Genomic DNA, 15,000 nt, shown 5'->3' on the forward strand with positions numbered 1-15,000 from the left:
TCTGTGAGTTGTGAGAAAAACAACTAAATCTTGAAAATGTGGAAGATTCATTCTAATTACATCCTATTTATGTGGGTTATATGACTTGATTAATAATTCCAATCGACAGTAGCTTTATGTTTATCAATTCTAAATGTGCTCTATACTTATTGCTTAATTTGGTATTTGTAACTCTGCTAATTAGCACATTCACTCAAGAATTCTTAACAATATAGCCACTTTTATTCAAGTTAAGTTTCTGGGTGTAAATTTTCTAGAAAGATGTCACATTTTAAAGTAAATCAGAATCCATATTCAAATCATGCCTAGCTGGCTCAGTCCACAAATTCTTTAAGATCTTGTCCTCTTGATCTCAGAGTTTCAGAGTTGAGACTCGTTTAAAGGACATACAAACACAATAAAGAGTTTAAGTCGAGTCATCTTATTTAGAATAAATAAAATGAGATAATAAATGGTGGAATAAATATCATAAGGAAAACAACCTAAATTATATTTTTCTTGTATATTTAAATACCAATGAGTCAACGGCCAGGTACAAATACAAATAAAGATGTACATTACTATGGCTGTGAAACATCTTAATTACACGGGGCTGTCAGACAAGCCCATTTCCAAATATTTAAGATTTATCCCAAGCTGAAGTTACTTGTACAGTAAATTTTAAAATGGACTTGAAGTGAGATGTAATAGGAAGCACAAGCATTATACAAAAATATAATTACAAGATGATAAGGTACCTAAAAATCAAGGTAGAGGTAATGCACCGGATCCCTTCATTCAATACTGTTCCCAAATCAAGATAAAATGTGAACTTATGCCATTGATAATACAATAACAAGGTTTGTGATTCTCTAAAAAATAGAAAAAAAATCATACAGCACTATGCAAGTTCCAAAATTGGCTTTCATTAGTCTGCATACCTGGTCCAGCTATCTCTTGACTGAATGTGTATAGGTAAATCAGGTGGAACATATACCTGCTAGAATATAATTACAGTACAGAAGCCAGTCACTTTTCTTTCAGAACTATTTCTCGGTTCTTTAAATCATTTTAGTTAAGGAAGTTGTCATTTATTTGTTTCAGTCTATACAATATATTAATAATTAAATAATAACAAAAATTATGACAGTAGAAGTAGTAGCTTGTTTGCTTTTTCAGCCTTTTAGTTATAAAAAGTATATGCATAGTTGTAGATGCAGGAAGTAATAATGATGATGATGATGATAATACTAAAGAAATAATGGTAATTAATAAACACAGTAATATTAGAAACAATGCTACAATTAACAAAATAACTTACTATCATCACTACTTCTCTCCATCATTACTACTACTATTATATCCACTATCACTTTAGTTTTCTTTTTCTTTGAGTGGGGAGGAGGGGAGGGGGAAGTTAAATAATTAAAAATATATACTAAACAAAAGTATGCCGCCTTTGGTTTATCTGGAAATGTAAGGCTCTTTTAGGACAGAGCTGGCATAGTGCTTGAATTGGTCTCTCACTACAATTCTTTTGTAAGATTGTCAACCAAATACAAAGCCCACCTAGGACATGAATTCTTAAATCACCCAATAATTCTATTATCAATCTTCAACTGCATTTTTAGAAATTTGAACAGAAAGATCATCTTCAATTCTTTTTCTTTTCCTACTACATTTATTTCCTTCCAGATAACTTACGTTCCTTTTCTTCCTTTATTCTGATTTCCCTTTTTCAAGATATCCTGGCTGTGAGGTGGTACTTGAATCAATAACATCTATACCTTGATTATAAACTTACTCATTCTACTTGGTAGCATAGACAATGTTCAGCAAATAGATTTATCACAGGCTGGTAAACGTCTGCAGTTGTTATGTGGTTATATAGACCTTACAAAAGATCTGCTTGTCCAGAACACTTGCATCCTATTAACCAGCACATACACATTATTTCCTGAACATATTGACATTCATTACTTACTCCTAGTTAGTGTTATGACTTCTCTATTGGTAGTTTGTACTCTTTGACTTGACTGTAAATGGTTATTACTGTAGGGTAAGAATTATTGCTAACTCACTGATTACCAATCTTTTTTCTTAAATACTTTGTAGTTTTGAAATATTTATACTTAATTTTATTAGTTTTCTTTTGTTTTTTGTTTTCAACTTAAGGTTCTTCTTGGAGAATTTTGCACTATTTTTTCACTATACTTGCTTAAAAAAAAACAAAAAAAAAAACAAAAAAACATTGTAAAGCAGTGAGATTATTACAGAAAAAGGAAAAAGAGAAAAAAAGAGTGATTTAAGAACCCCACCCCAGTTCACATGTTGAGTGGAATGTCTCAAACAATAGGAGAATGAAGTCTGATGGAGAGGGAGGAGAAATCAACATTTCACACAACCACCAATCTTGAGTCTTACCTATAAATCTCAGATGCATCTCTCTTTTTCTCCATAAAAAATATCCAAATTTTACCAATCTGATTTCTATTCTGTAATGAAGCAAAAAAGTAAGGCTCATGATAACTGATCCCATCATATAATATCAATGTGCAATGCAGGACCTTGACATATCTAAAATAAAAAGAAATACTATAAACAGGAGATTTTCAAATGTTTGAATTATGTATCACAATAAAGGAATTTGTATGAAATGGCATTCCTCTTCATCATTTCACTAGTTTCTATCTTCTTATGTAAACCCTTAATCCAAGGCTCATAACAACATGTTAACATACAAGATGTTCTCATAACCTTCACCTGTTGAGATCCGTTTGCAAAATAAACACTTATTCATAACAATTCCATAAAGAAATGAACTGGTTAAATGCTGCAATCAACATCATTTGATATACATAAAAAGAAAAAGGGACAATCTACCAGCTCACTTAAGGATATGGCATAGAGAACATCACAATGGGCAGGCAGCTGAACAAAATTTCACAGCCCTATTCCAATAGATGTTAATCATTGTATTTAATATTTCCTTCCTGAATCTAACAGACTAGCAACCTCACAGATACTGTTGGTGTACTCTTTCATGAAGTTCGGTGACCTTGTTTCATAACCATCCAATATTATAAATGACAAATTCTGATATCAACCAAATGCTACACTCGTTATTCTTGCTACCTACCCTACAAGTGATGATATCCACTACAGTAACCAGAATCACTGTGCTGTTAGGTGACAACACCATAGTGCCTCACATAATCTAACTTTGCTCCATTCTGAATGACTATGGAGATGATGAAAACACTTTACCTACTATTTGGAATCCTGAATTAGTTTTCCAAGAAACTCTTTTACATTATATGCAGGGTGAATTCCTCTCACCAAAGCCCCACCTAACAGGCTCCTTTGTGCTGATCTCATGTCCTACAAAAGCCTTGATGCTGGAATTACTTTTCTTCCCTTCTGTGGGTCTTTCTTTATTTCTTTTGATGTGATACTGATTTCTACTCAAGTGGGACTTTAGTATAACAGCATACTAAGTGAGACATATAGATATATAGTATACTCTTTTTTTTCTTTTAGCAATATGAAACAAATTCTCCTAAACAAGATACACGTGTACAGTATTGTACAATTTTACACAAAAAGACATTATAGATTGTACAAACACATTTGCCAACTCTTAAGAAATCACAGATACTTACAGGATCAACATGGTCATATCTAAATGTAGCAAGTCTGACCTAACATCTCACATTAGCATTAAACTGGTGGAAAGTCTGAGAATACCTACTATATTCCTAAGTTTAGGGGGTGGTAGAAGTCCATTTCAGTTAGTGAGGCACAAGAGTTCTTAAACAACTGCCAAGAAAAGTACATGGCTTATTTCATGTTTTTATTTAATTGTCAAACTCATTATTGTCTATGCTCTGAATTCAGCGTACACGACATCCTGGCATTTGTATGAGAACTTTGAGCACGAGTCATTTGCTCTAGAAAAGATGGGAAACAAGTCAACCAGAATGTCTCCTACTCTCCAAGGTTAAAAAATGAGCCATTAATGGCAGCATCTGTAATGAAGGAACTGACCACAGTCCTTCAACTGGGAATCTGTTGATCCTCTACTTGCATAACAACAGATAAAGTATGAGCTCTTCGACACTACCCATATGGCTGACGGTCACAGCATCACATAAGCACTATTGCACAAGAGTTTTTACACCACGAACATGGGATTACTGTAGTTGCTCTGTCTTTGGAAAACACATTTCCATGACATGCTTGATATTCTTGTTCTGATGATTGAAAAATCTTGCTTTTGAAGAAGGTTCTTTAATCTATGATCACTTGGATTACATTTTTAATGACTAAATTTACCGGTTTGAGCACAATAAAGGTCTTCCTTTTTTCTTTGCAGACTTAAATAAAAATAAAAAATTGCTGTGCTAAGACATACCTGAACACTGTAGTACATTTTATGTTTACTGGTCTTGGGCAATTCTTCTGGAGATGACTTAACTAGAACACATTGCAATTTTGCATGCCAAAATGAAATACATGCCAAGACAGTTTTAGCTGCCTCCCATGCTTAAAATTCTTAAGACCACTAGTCAAATGCAAACAAAAATCTTGATGCATAATAATAAAAAATTACTTCTTTCATGTACATAAATATGAAGAAAAGGGAAAAAGGTATGTGTCAGTACCAAGAGTGTCTGGGAAAGCATGATAGATGTCTATAAAAGTAATGTTCATCATCACAATAAAGTTACCATATCTTTTGTAATAATGAGAAACATCAATTGTATATTAATCAAAATCAGTAAATAAAGCAAGCAATATAAATATCTGTGAACTTCCTCATGTTTCAGTGGTACTGCAATGTCATTATTTCCAAATATAATTCTATGGGAACTTTTTTTCAAGATGGGTGACAGTAACTTGGCAGATTAGTATGTTTGTCTGCTCTCCACCTTTCAAACACAGGCCAGCAAGTTCTTAACTCTCATGCAATGTAAGACAAGAAGACAAACTCATCACTGGGTATGTAATCCTCGATAAGATTGATGGCTTGGGAAACAAAATATGATTCTTCTTTATCATTTTGTACTTTAATATATTTTGGTTTTCCAGTAGTGACATTATATCATAAATAAAAAGAAAAAAAATGAACTGCCAAATTGCTCTTTTAAACTTGTTATTAAATAGCTTAATCAAAGTTCATATTATTTCTCACAAACAATACTAGTTGAACAAATAATGCCCAAGCTAGCAAGAGATTGTCAATTTTCTTACTCTCATGATGATGCAGTATCATACAAACCCATGCTACTATGCTAGCAATACATTGGCACAGTCTTTCAACTGTTTCACTGATCTTCATTTACAGAAAGAGTATTCAAGAGATTTTTGGTCTATACTTTTACCTCCAACATTCCCTCCTAAGCATTACTTCTTATTCATAAGTTGACAGGGGGAATATTCTACAAGAAATGTGCTCTTTCCACAGCAACACACTGTAAACATTATACAAGGTGATCCTAAAATTATGTCATGCTGAACACCAGTGGAAGGGCTCAGAGGTGCTTCTCTTAATAGCAAAATGGTCACACAGGAAAAGAGCTGTGGCAAAACATATATATCAATATTAATAATCTCAATAACAGAGAACATTTCAACTATCACTGAAACTCATATGGGCCACTTTTGACTTACAAGCATTCTGAATCCTGATTCTTCTATCTTGAAGTCACTATGCTTAATATGCAATGTTTATGTCTGACCATATGAAAGTTTTACAAGTTTAAGAAAGAAATCAGCAAATTGTGGGCATCTGATAGAAGTTGAACATCGCACCTTTTAACACATTACCGATACTGTGAAGGTAATAATGTAAAATCCAACACTGACCTAATTAATGGATCACCCCAATGTGAGGGAACAATGTGATACAAATAATATGACATACACACACACAGATACATTTACCACAACTGTCTATGAGCTAGAATACCAGTATCATTAGACAGTAACTAATGCCTCCTACAGATCTCAATGGCCTCTGCTGTCTACCTTTCAACAGAATTCCTGGAGGTCGATTTCCAACATTAATGGATTGTATTCAGTTCTGCAATTTGTTATTAACAGACAGACCAAGATTTACACCATACATCAAGAGATATCATTAGAGTTTTCAAAGATGTCATGCTTAATTGTAATATAACATTTAACTTGTATATTCCATAAAAAAAAGTGGGGAAAAATATATATAAATGGAAGTCCAAAAAGGGGTATTTTTAAAAACAGAATACACATAATTCACAAATATTTCAAAACGACTTCAGAAGATACAAGAATAATTTGGGGTGTATAGATTAATCTCAATGTTAAAACTATAAATGCAAAAAGCAGGGATGATTTCTGCTGTCTTGAGTACGGGCGACCAAGCAGGAAGCCTCCCACTGCTCGCTCGTCACTCTTGGACCCCTCCCGACGATAGTGGGAAGTGATATGCTTGTTGCAAAATTCCTGGGACCTCATCATGTAAGGCATCAACGTCTGTAATCTCTCCACTCCTTCCTCAAAGCCATACTCAAATGAACCTTATCACCAGCACTTCAGTTAATCTTTTTTTTTTTTTACACACCTTAAGTCAACTCTAAAAAGTTCTACATGTACTTATAAAAAACTTGAATGTGTGACATCCTCAGCACTTCATCCTAAAAGGGTACCAGAGGGTTTCCAATATATAAATGTTGATTCTGGCTTTCATAGCCAATTCATAATCACTGACTCAAAATTGAAAAGAAGTTAACTTAAAAATTCTCCTGTAGTGAATCCTCTTCCAGCATTTATAACTAGCTACTAGCAGATTTGTTCACATGCCAGATTTGGTATATGAAATAGGTCTCAAAGTATTTAGGCAAATGCAGAATACAGAGAGTGAACTACTGCAGAGATAAATGGAAAGGAGCAGTGGTAAAGGGCAGGGAATTTCTTGGCAAGTGAAAAATTTATAAATTGCTAAGGATATACAAGTTAACCAATGTCTTAGCAATAATGGTTCATCAACAGCCTGTAAATTATATTGCCTGCTCCCAGAATAAATGGTTTTATGATCCAAGGATAATAATCCACCAACTCCTTAAATTAATGGTCCACTCATGTCCTGTGAGAAATGGGTCACCCATTGGTAGCATCCCACTAACTTCCTAGGAATACAGGTTAACAGTCAACCAACACAATAATACAAACTAACGAATCCTAAGGAGTATGGAGAGCTTTCCACTAGCCATTCAATCGGTGTGTAAAACAATTACAGCAAAACAAATTGTAGACAGCTATAAAAAAAGTAATGCTACCATGTGTGATACACAACTCTGAAACTCCATCACAAATACACTTTTTGATATATATTTTCCCTATTGTGACATGGCCCGAGACAAACAACATCAAAACATTTGCAAGGAAAATTTTCAACAGAAGAAAACCCTATTACTTAGCAGTACCCCAACATAGGAATAGTGCTTTTTTTTTTTTTTTTTTTTACTTTTTCTCTCTTTTTTTCTTTGAACAGTAAACCACCAGCCACCAGGAGTTTGAATTTTAGCTATACAGAAACATGCCGAGCTGGTATAACTGAGGAGCAACCAAACATGTATATTTGTTTGCTAACAATCAGTCATCTGCTTCCTAAGAGCAATGAATCTCTAGCCAGAAAGCCAGTACTGTCTAAATGAAACATAAAGGTTAAGAGTGAGGTGCCACAAGACTGAAATGCATCACTAGCATCATGGAAGCACCCTTCCTCAAGACCACACATTTTTCAGCCATCAACTGGTAAGTTCCCAGCACTCATTCAATCATCAAAGAGCATTTCCTGTCACAAATGATAGAAAGGGGGCTCTCTGCAGGCACACTTCCTAGACGAGACACTTTATCAGTTTTGCACATTTTGCCTGATAACTCACTTAGAAGAGGCACTTCATCCGAGACATTTTTTTTCTTCTTTTTATTTTTATTCATTCATTTATTCATTTATTATTTTTTGGTGCTAGAAAATTTGTTCAGATCCTTCATATACTCCTGTGTTCTAAATCTTATTTTTTTTTCCAGATTGATTTTTATGATAAAGCACTTTATCACATACACTTATTTTGCAGACAGCTGGTCTCCCTTATGGGATTATTGAAAGATTCCTTGTAGTATTCCAAAGATGAATGCCACCAATCAGTAGGTCTCCTCTAGAATGTACCCTTCGTCTCTTGTAATAATGCTAAGCCATGTCTTTGTATTCAGTTCTGCTGCATAGCCTGTTCTGTTGCCAGCCGCTGTTTAAAGAGTACAGTTTCTTCAAAAATTAATTCCTTGAGCTTTTCCTTTGGCAGGTCATCAAGTTCCATCTCAAATTTAAATGGCTCTTCAGCTACAGGCTGAAAGAAAAGGGACAGTCAGTCAATGACAAAGGAAAAAACACTACACCTGTGAAAAAAATCTATACAAAAATAACAATACATTTATCAATATTCCTTTATTCTATAGATTCATCATGAATACTAATTATAATGGGGAGGATTTAACTCATTTAATCTACATCTTCAACTTTCTTCAGACCTCATTATTCTATAAATCCATAATATCCATCCCAACAATAAATTATGAAATGACACTGTCTACATTCAATTCAGTACATGCAATGAATTTTCCCTTGAAAAGGCAAACCAATCTCTCAAAAAGGCCTGTCAGAAAATACGAACCTCGTCAGCTGGGTCATAATACTGCTCTAGGTAGGGGTGTGCTAGAGCCTCCTCAACAGTGATGCGCTTGTGAGGATTGAAGGTCAACATCTTGTCCAACAAATCCAGGGCTTTTGGATCAGCATTGGGGTACAGCTTTGTCCATGGCACCTTTGGCTTGTTTGGTAGAGACTGCAGGTAACTTCTAGCCTGAAAATGGTTAATAATTCATTTCATTACAGACATCAAAACCACTAATAACAGTTTGTAATTGTTTGTGGGAGTTTCTTCAGAGGAATTTCCCATGAGATTTCTTTTAAATGTACATTGGTCTGAAGATTTATGAACTACAGTTCAGTGCTGCACCTGAATATAATGCCAGGTATATCAAAATTGCAACAGCCAGCCACTATGCGCCTGATCACCTGGCATGCCAGCCATAAAAAAAGCATGACGTGACATAGTGTCCCCAGCGGGAAGACCAGCTAGGTCATATCGTGATATCACATCATTGGTTATTAATAAAGTTGTTTTATGCTATTTTTTCCAAAATGAAAATAAGAACAATATATACAATCATATACGTACATACAAGTCTGTACATGTACCTCGTAACGTGACGTGACATCACAGGTTATCAACAAATTAGAAATAGTATTACATTAGTAATTTTTTATTCTAATTCATTGCTTAGCCAATCACATTTAATCTTAAATAGTTCTTCAACTCAGATATTCTTATTCAACCGATCAGAAGCAGAAATTACTATGACATAATCAATATTGCATAGTTTTCTGTGGTCTCTTTTTTTTCCGTCATATCACATTTCATGATATTCAAACACCTAAACTAACAGACTAGGAAATTGTGAAAAATAATTATATTCAAGAACAAATAGGGTTCTACTGCCAACTTTCCAGCATGTCACAACTGCCCAGCCCGGAACTCGGCAAGAAAATATTTTATGTTTCAGGATGTCAACCAGAATTGGGAATATTTTTCGATCATGTGATAGGACATCAACCAGCGAGAATGTGTTAAGGGGTTAAATATTATTTCCACAAAATGAATGCAAGTATATCATTTGCCCTAATCAAACTGTTTAGACCCATTAAATTCAAATGGCTATCACATCAATTCAGTCTTCAAGACCTGAGTGTTCTATATCATGTGTGTATTGATATTATCTCTTTTTTTGAATAAGAATGACATTAAAGGTTTTCTTTCTTCATTTGACGCAAAGTAAACAGCAACAGCTATATAATATGACTTGAAAAGACAGAGAAAATTAAGAAACTATTGTAAATAACATGCATTTCAGAATAAATGCTATTAAAAATTTATCAAAATTACCAAGTAAATTTGGATGATTTTCAAATGCATTTTTCTCACAATCATTTTTTAGCTCCTCCTGCATGCATAAACCTTGTCAACCTCTTAAACAATTTCAAATCTGCTCACGGGTGCAACATGCTCACAGTCATAATTATCATGACCTTATTATTGCTAGTTTCGGAGCTACAGCTTTCCAAAGTCAGCCTAAGCCATTGTTTTGTGATGGAATTAACCCATTCGTGCCAGTTGACGTGCTGACACGTTTTTTGTTTTTTGCATCAGACGCCCGTGACAAGATATGAGGGCATGGCCGGCGCTCTCGGTGAGCGAGCGGGCAGCCCAGGCTCGTGGTTTGTGCATCCGAGAATCTCGAGGCATTAGGCTTATGCATTTGAAAACCCCGGTATTGCGACCGTGCAAAGCCGGAACAGCCCCGGCGTGAATGGGTTAAGGGAAAATATTTATAAGGCAAGTCATCCATGCCAGCAGGGTAGAGAAAAAAATTTCCTCACCCTTCTAATTTTCAGCTTGATCCAGCAGTGTCAGAAATCGCCCATACTGATGGCCGATTAGCTTGCTCATAACCCATGCACAATGGGTTAAAAGTCTTTCAATGTCATAATTTTATATATCATCATTAAGATTTCATTTAACCCATTCCAGACAGGTGTCATGACATACATGACACCTTCGATTAGGCCTAAAAGACGGGCATCAATGTGTACATGACACAACATCAGAAACTTCTCACAGCTGAAGCACTCATAGTCATAAAGTATTATGACTGTAATGGCACTAGTTTCAGAGCTACAGCTTTCCAAAGTCAGCCTAAACCCTTGTTTTGTGATAGATTTAAGGGAAAGCATTCGTTAGACAAATCTTAAATATGTAGAGAGTTACATAACACCCTATGAAAGAAGGTACAAGTCACTAAAATATACAAAGCACTATCAACCTCAAGATCTATGTGTACATTACAAATCCCAATTATTCTATGTACTATGTTAACAATCCAATATACAAATAATGACAATCCTTACACAGCTACAGCCACTGCTCAATGAAATGATATTGACCCATGCATGCAAATTAACACAAAAAGGATTAAAAATGAGTGATTCTCACACACACAACCACAATACTTGTCTATAGAATTTATCTTGGCATTTCATAACTGGCCATGACACTTGTTAATAAATAAAACTAAATATTCTGTTAGCCAAAATTCTCCAAGAGATAAAAGTAAATAATTGAATTCTACATCAATCATCCACTTCATAGCACCTCAACCTTTAATCATACCTTCTCATTGATGATGCAATCCAGGTCTTCTTGACATGGGGAACCTAGAATACCCAGAATGTGGTTGAGCTGGTCCAGGTAGTGCTTGCCCGGGAACAGTGGACGGTTGGATAACATCTCTGCGAGGATACATCCTACCGACCAGATGTCAATAGACTTTGTGTAGCCCTGCGGAGAGATATATTATAGATCAAAATGTGTAGCACTGATAAAAGTATGATGCAGCAATGGACAATCTAATAACACACCACATATCTAGTGAATTCAAATAATGCAGTTTTCAGTATAGTAAACCTTTCAGAAATTAAATGTCATCTAGTTTTCATACTTCATTGTGTTCTCCATCTTGTAGCACCTGAGAGAATCTATCATTTAATAAAAATATATGTATTGTACACTATTCTTCTGGTACTGCTGAAAATGTTAACACAATCATATACAAAGTCCCAGAGAAGCTCAAGTACTGAAAAAAATAAACTGACATCAAAGTCAAGAAGTAGGCCTGGCCTACCTGACCTCACTTGCTTGCCACATTCCTTAACTTTAAAGGAAAAAAAAGGTTTTCAATTCTATTACTATCATCCTTGTCACTAAAGCACAAAGCAAATCCACCCTGTAAGCAACTGCAACACAGGAATCTTATGCACTACTCCTAATTGTGCTAACCTGGAATCTACTTTGCCCTCTATCAAAAAATCAAGTGTTCATTTATTATGTTTTTAACAGGTTATGTATTTATAAAGGATATATGTGATGAGGCAACCTCCAACAACTTTTGCCTATTTTGGTTTAATTAAGTGACTGCAAACTAATACAATATTTCTATTTAGCCAGGCATTCAACCCACTTTCGACAGGGAGTATATTGCTTAATTCCGCTCTCGCCAGCAATATAGCAAGCATGTGCAGCTTCCTGCACATGCTTTCAAGGCATGAGACCACACTAAACATGTCTGAGTGATTTTCATCTACCCTATTTTAACCCATTCGCGCCTGATGACGTGCTGACACATTTCATGGGTTTTGGGGCAGACGTCGGCGCTCGGGGTGAGCGAGCAGACAACCCAGGTTAAGGGGTGACAAAAAGAAAGAATATATATATATAATTCATAGTAAAAAAAATGTGTATATACAACTGCAACTACAACATGTACATACATATGTAATTATGCATAATATAAGTGTATAATGCAACAATCCATGATATCATAAGACATCATCAGTCATATTGCAAATAATCCAATGACAAGATATCACATCATCTATCATCAATAGGTTAAAATTGACTCTTCCACAATGAAACTGACATGCAGCTATAGATTATCAAATTGAAATGATATCTCTAAAAATTGTGCTGAACAATTGGTAGAATGAATTTAAAATTCCATGTACAAAAATCTACAATGAAGCAAAATCAAGTGTACAATAAGTTTCTTATGTGATCATGTTTCTATCATTCATATATAATTATTCAAAGCCCTTGAGTGCTGCTGTCTGCCACTATCCAGGCTCACCTGGGCAAGTGTAATCCCTCCCATTCATCATAGTCAGGGGAGATCTGTCAAAAACTGGCTTTTTTTTCCTGCAATGTTTAAATCATCAAGGAGTATGTGTAGTATCTACTAATATACTTGCTACTGTCTGGCATGTCTGCTCCAGGCACATCCACCAGATAAGCCCCATTTCCCCCACATCCCTTGCATGCCCTCCTCTCCCTGAGTCAATCCTACAGTCATGTTCCCTGCTTCCTTCTTGTGAATAGAACAGAGTGATTGTAATTCTGGTAATGTAGGGTATATGTCAGATAAACCTCTATATTTTCTTCTCCCCCATTCCCCATCCATACACTATACTATTACCTGGCTGGGCTATCGAAAACTACTAATATATCAAGGACTGTTTGGGAATATTCCTCTAGGCACAGACACCTTATCATCCCCAGATGCCTAATCCCTTCATAGCTCCTCATCTCCCTGAATCAATCATACATACCTGTTTCCAATAGTAATTCTGATACTGTATGATTATTCCTGCAGACAAATCCCTCAATCTTATCTTTTCCCCTCCACAAACCATATCACCTATCAGTCACTTCCTAGTGTACTATCTTTTTTAGACATATCTAATTACATATATCTTAATATATATTTTGTTTTATATAATAAAAAATGTGTTTTTTGCTTCTTCATATGGTTTATCTATATGTTTATCTCATTCACACTGGATGACTTAATACCAAGTCATTGGAATATTTCCCACACAACAGATGACATCTTATCACTCACATGGACTTCCACTGTATAAACGCATTGTACAAAGTTACATTTGTATAAATAATTTTTCTTAACCCATTCACACCAGGGCATATTTTTGCCAACTCCTGCTTCCTCCAGGAAGATTTCAAGCAGGCAACAGTTCATTCCATAGTGTTTTCTTCCCATGCGACAGGCTGCGATGAACTTCTCAGAGCGTTTCTGCCCACCCTATTCTTATGGTTTGCACCATTGCATCTATGATGTAAAGGCATATAAAAATATTGCCATGTTCAGGAGATATTTTAGTTGAAAAACATGTAGCAATGTTTTTCTAGCATTATTTTATTGAAGTTTGCCCATATTATTCACTTCTATGTGATAATACATTCTTTTAGTGAGGTATCAAAATAGATGTTTTATTTTTTTTCTCCAAAACAAAAGAATAATATAAACAATCATATATGTTCATGTGAGTATGTAGATGTACCTCATGATGTGACATGATGTGACATCACGGTAATCAACAAATTAGAAATAGTATTACATCAGTAATTTTTTTTTCTTGGCCAATCACATTTGATTTTACAATAGTTTGTAGACTCAGATTTTTTTCATTCAACCAATCAGAAGTAGAAATTAACATAACATCATAAACATTTGGCAGTTTTCTTTGATGTAATTTTTTTTAACGTAATATCACATTTAATAACATTCAAACACCTAAACTAAAATAAAAGAGGCTAAGAAGTTATTCAAAATAATTATATTTAAGAACAATCTAGCATTCTAATGCTAACATTTCAGTATGTCTCAACTGCACCGCCCGGAACCAATTAATAAAATACTTGACGTTTCCAGACGTCACCCTGAACCGGGAATATTTTCCATTCATGTGATAGGATGTCAACCAGCGTGAATGGGTTTAAAGTAAAAAAATAAATAAATAAATAAATAAATAAATAATACAAAAACAGAAAAATCTCTTTTTGTCACTCTCTGGCAAAGGGCAGGTGAAAATTGCTCTGAGGGGTTCAGCACGACCTTAGTGGAAAGCTGCACATACATGCTATATTGCCCCATCGTGAATGGGTTAAGACAATTCACTTCCATTTTCAGTCACATGCAAGGTTACTGCACTAATTTCTAAAAAGTTTGGTACTCAGTTATGCTGAATACATTTGATAAATGACAATGAAATATATATTTTCTGGTATATAAAATAAAACTCTTTAAATGTCAAAGTGTCAAGATCATATACTATTTGCTGCTAGAGGAACAGACAAGCTGAGGGTTTTGTGGTTCTTAACCCTATGACGACGGTGCGTCACACCCGTGTGACACAGCCAAACTCCCGATGCCGGGGCGTCATGCCAGTGTGACGATTTCAATGCAATATTGCAATCGCCCGGCATAGGGGTCTTCGCATAGCGAGTGCCC

The 15,000-nt window shown here is 35.1% G+C and overlaps 1 protein-coding gene across 1 annotated transcript in view; it reads right to left on the minus strand.

Annotated features, from left to right (window-relative positions):
* Nucleotides 1-487: 487 nt before the first annotated feature.
* rl (Mitogen-activated protein kinase rl) overlaps nucleotides 488-15,000 on the minus strand; it is a 30,904-nt gene continuing 16,391 nt past the window's right edge. Inside the window, exons 6-8 of the mRNA XM_043011944.2 lie at nucleotides 11,310-11,477; nucleotides 8,694-8,882; nucleotides 488-8,369 (exon numbers count right to left, since the gene is read on the minus strand). Coding sequence (XP_042867878.1) covers nucleotides 8,232-8,369; nucleotides 8,694-8,882; nucleotides 11,310-11,477 — 495 coding nt within the window. The 3' untranslated portion in view covers nucleotides 488-8,231. The remainder of the gene's footprint in view (nucleotides 8,370-8,693; nucleotides 8,883-11,309; nucleotides 11,478-15,000) is intronic.

Source organism: Penaeus japonicus, unplaced genomic scaffold (genome assembly GCF_977035675.1).
Source record: "Penaeus japonicus unplaced genomic scaffold, GWHDUDI00000001_assembly GWHDUDI00000019, whole genome shotgun sequence".
In the NCBI taxonomy this organism is placed as follows: Eukaryota; Metazoa; Arthropoda; class Malacostraca; order Decapoda; family Penaeidae; genus Penaeus; species Penaeus japonicus.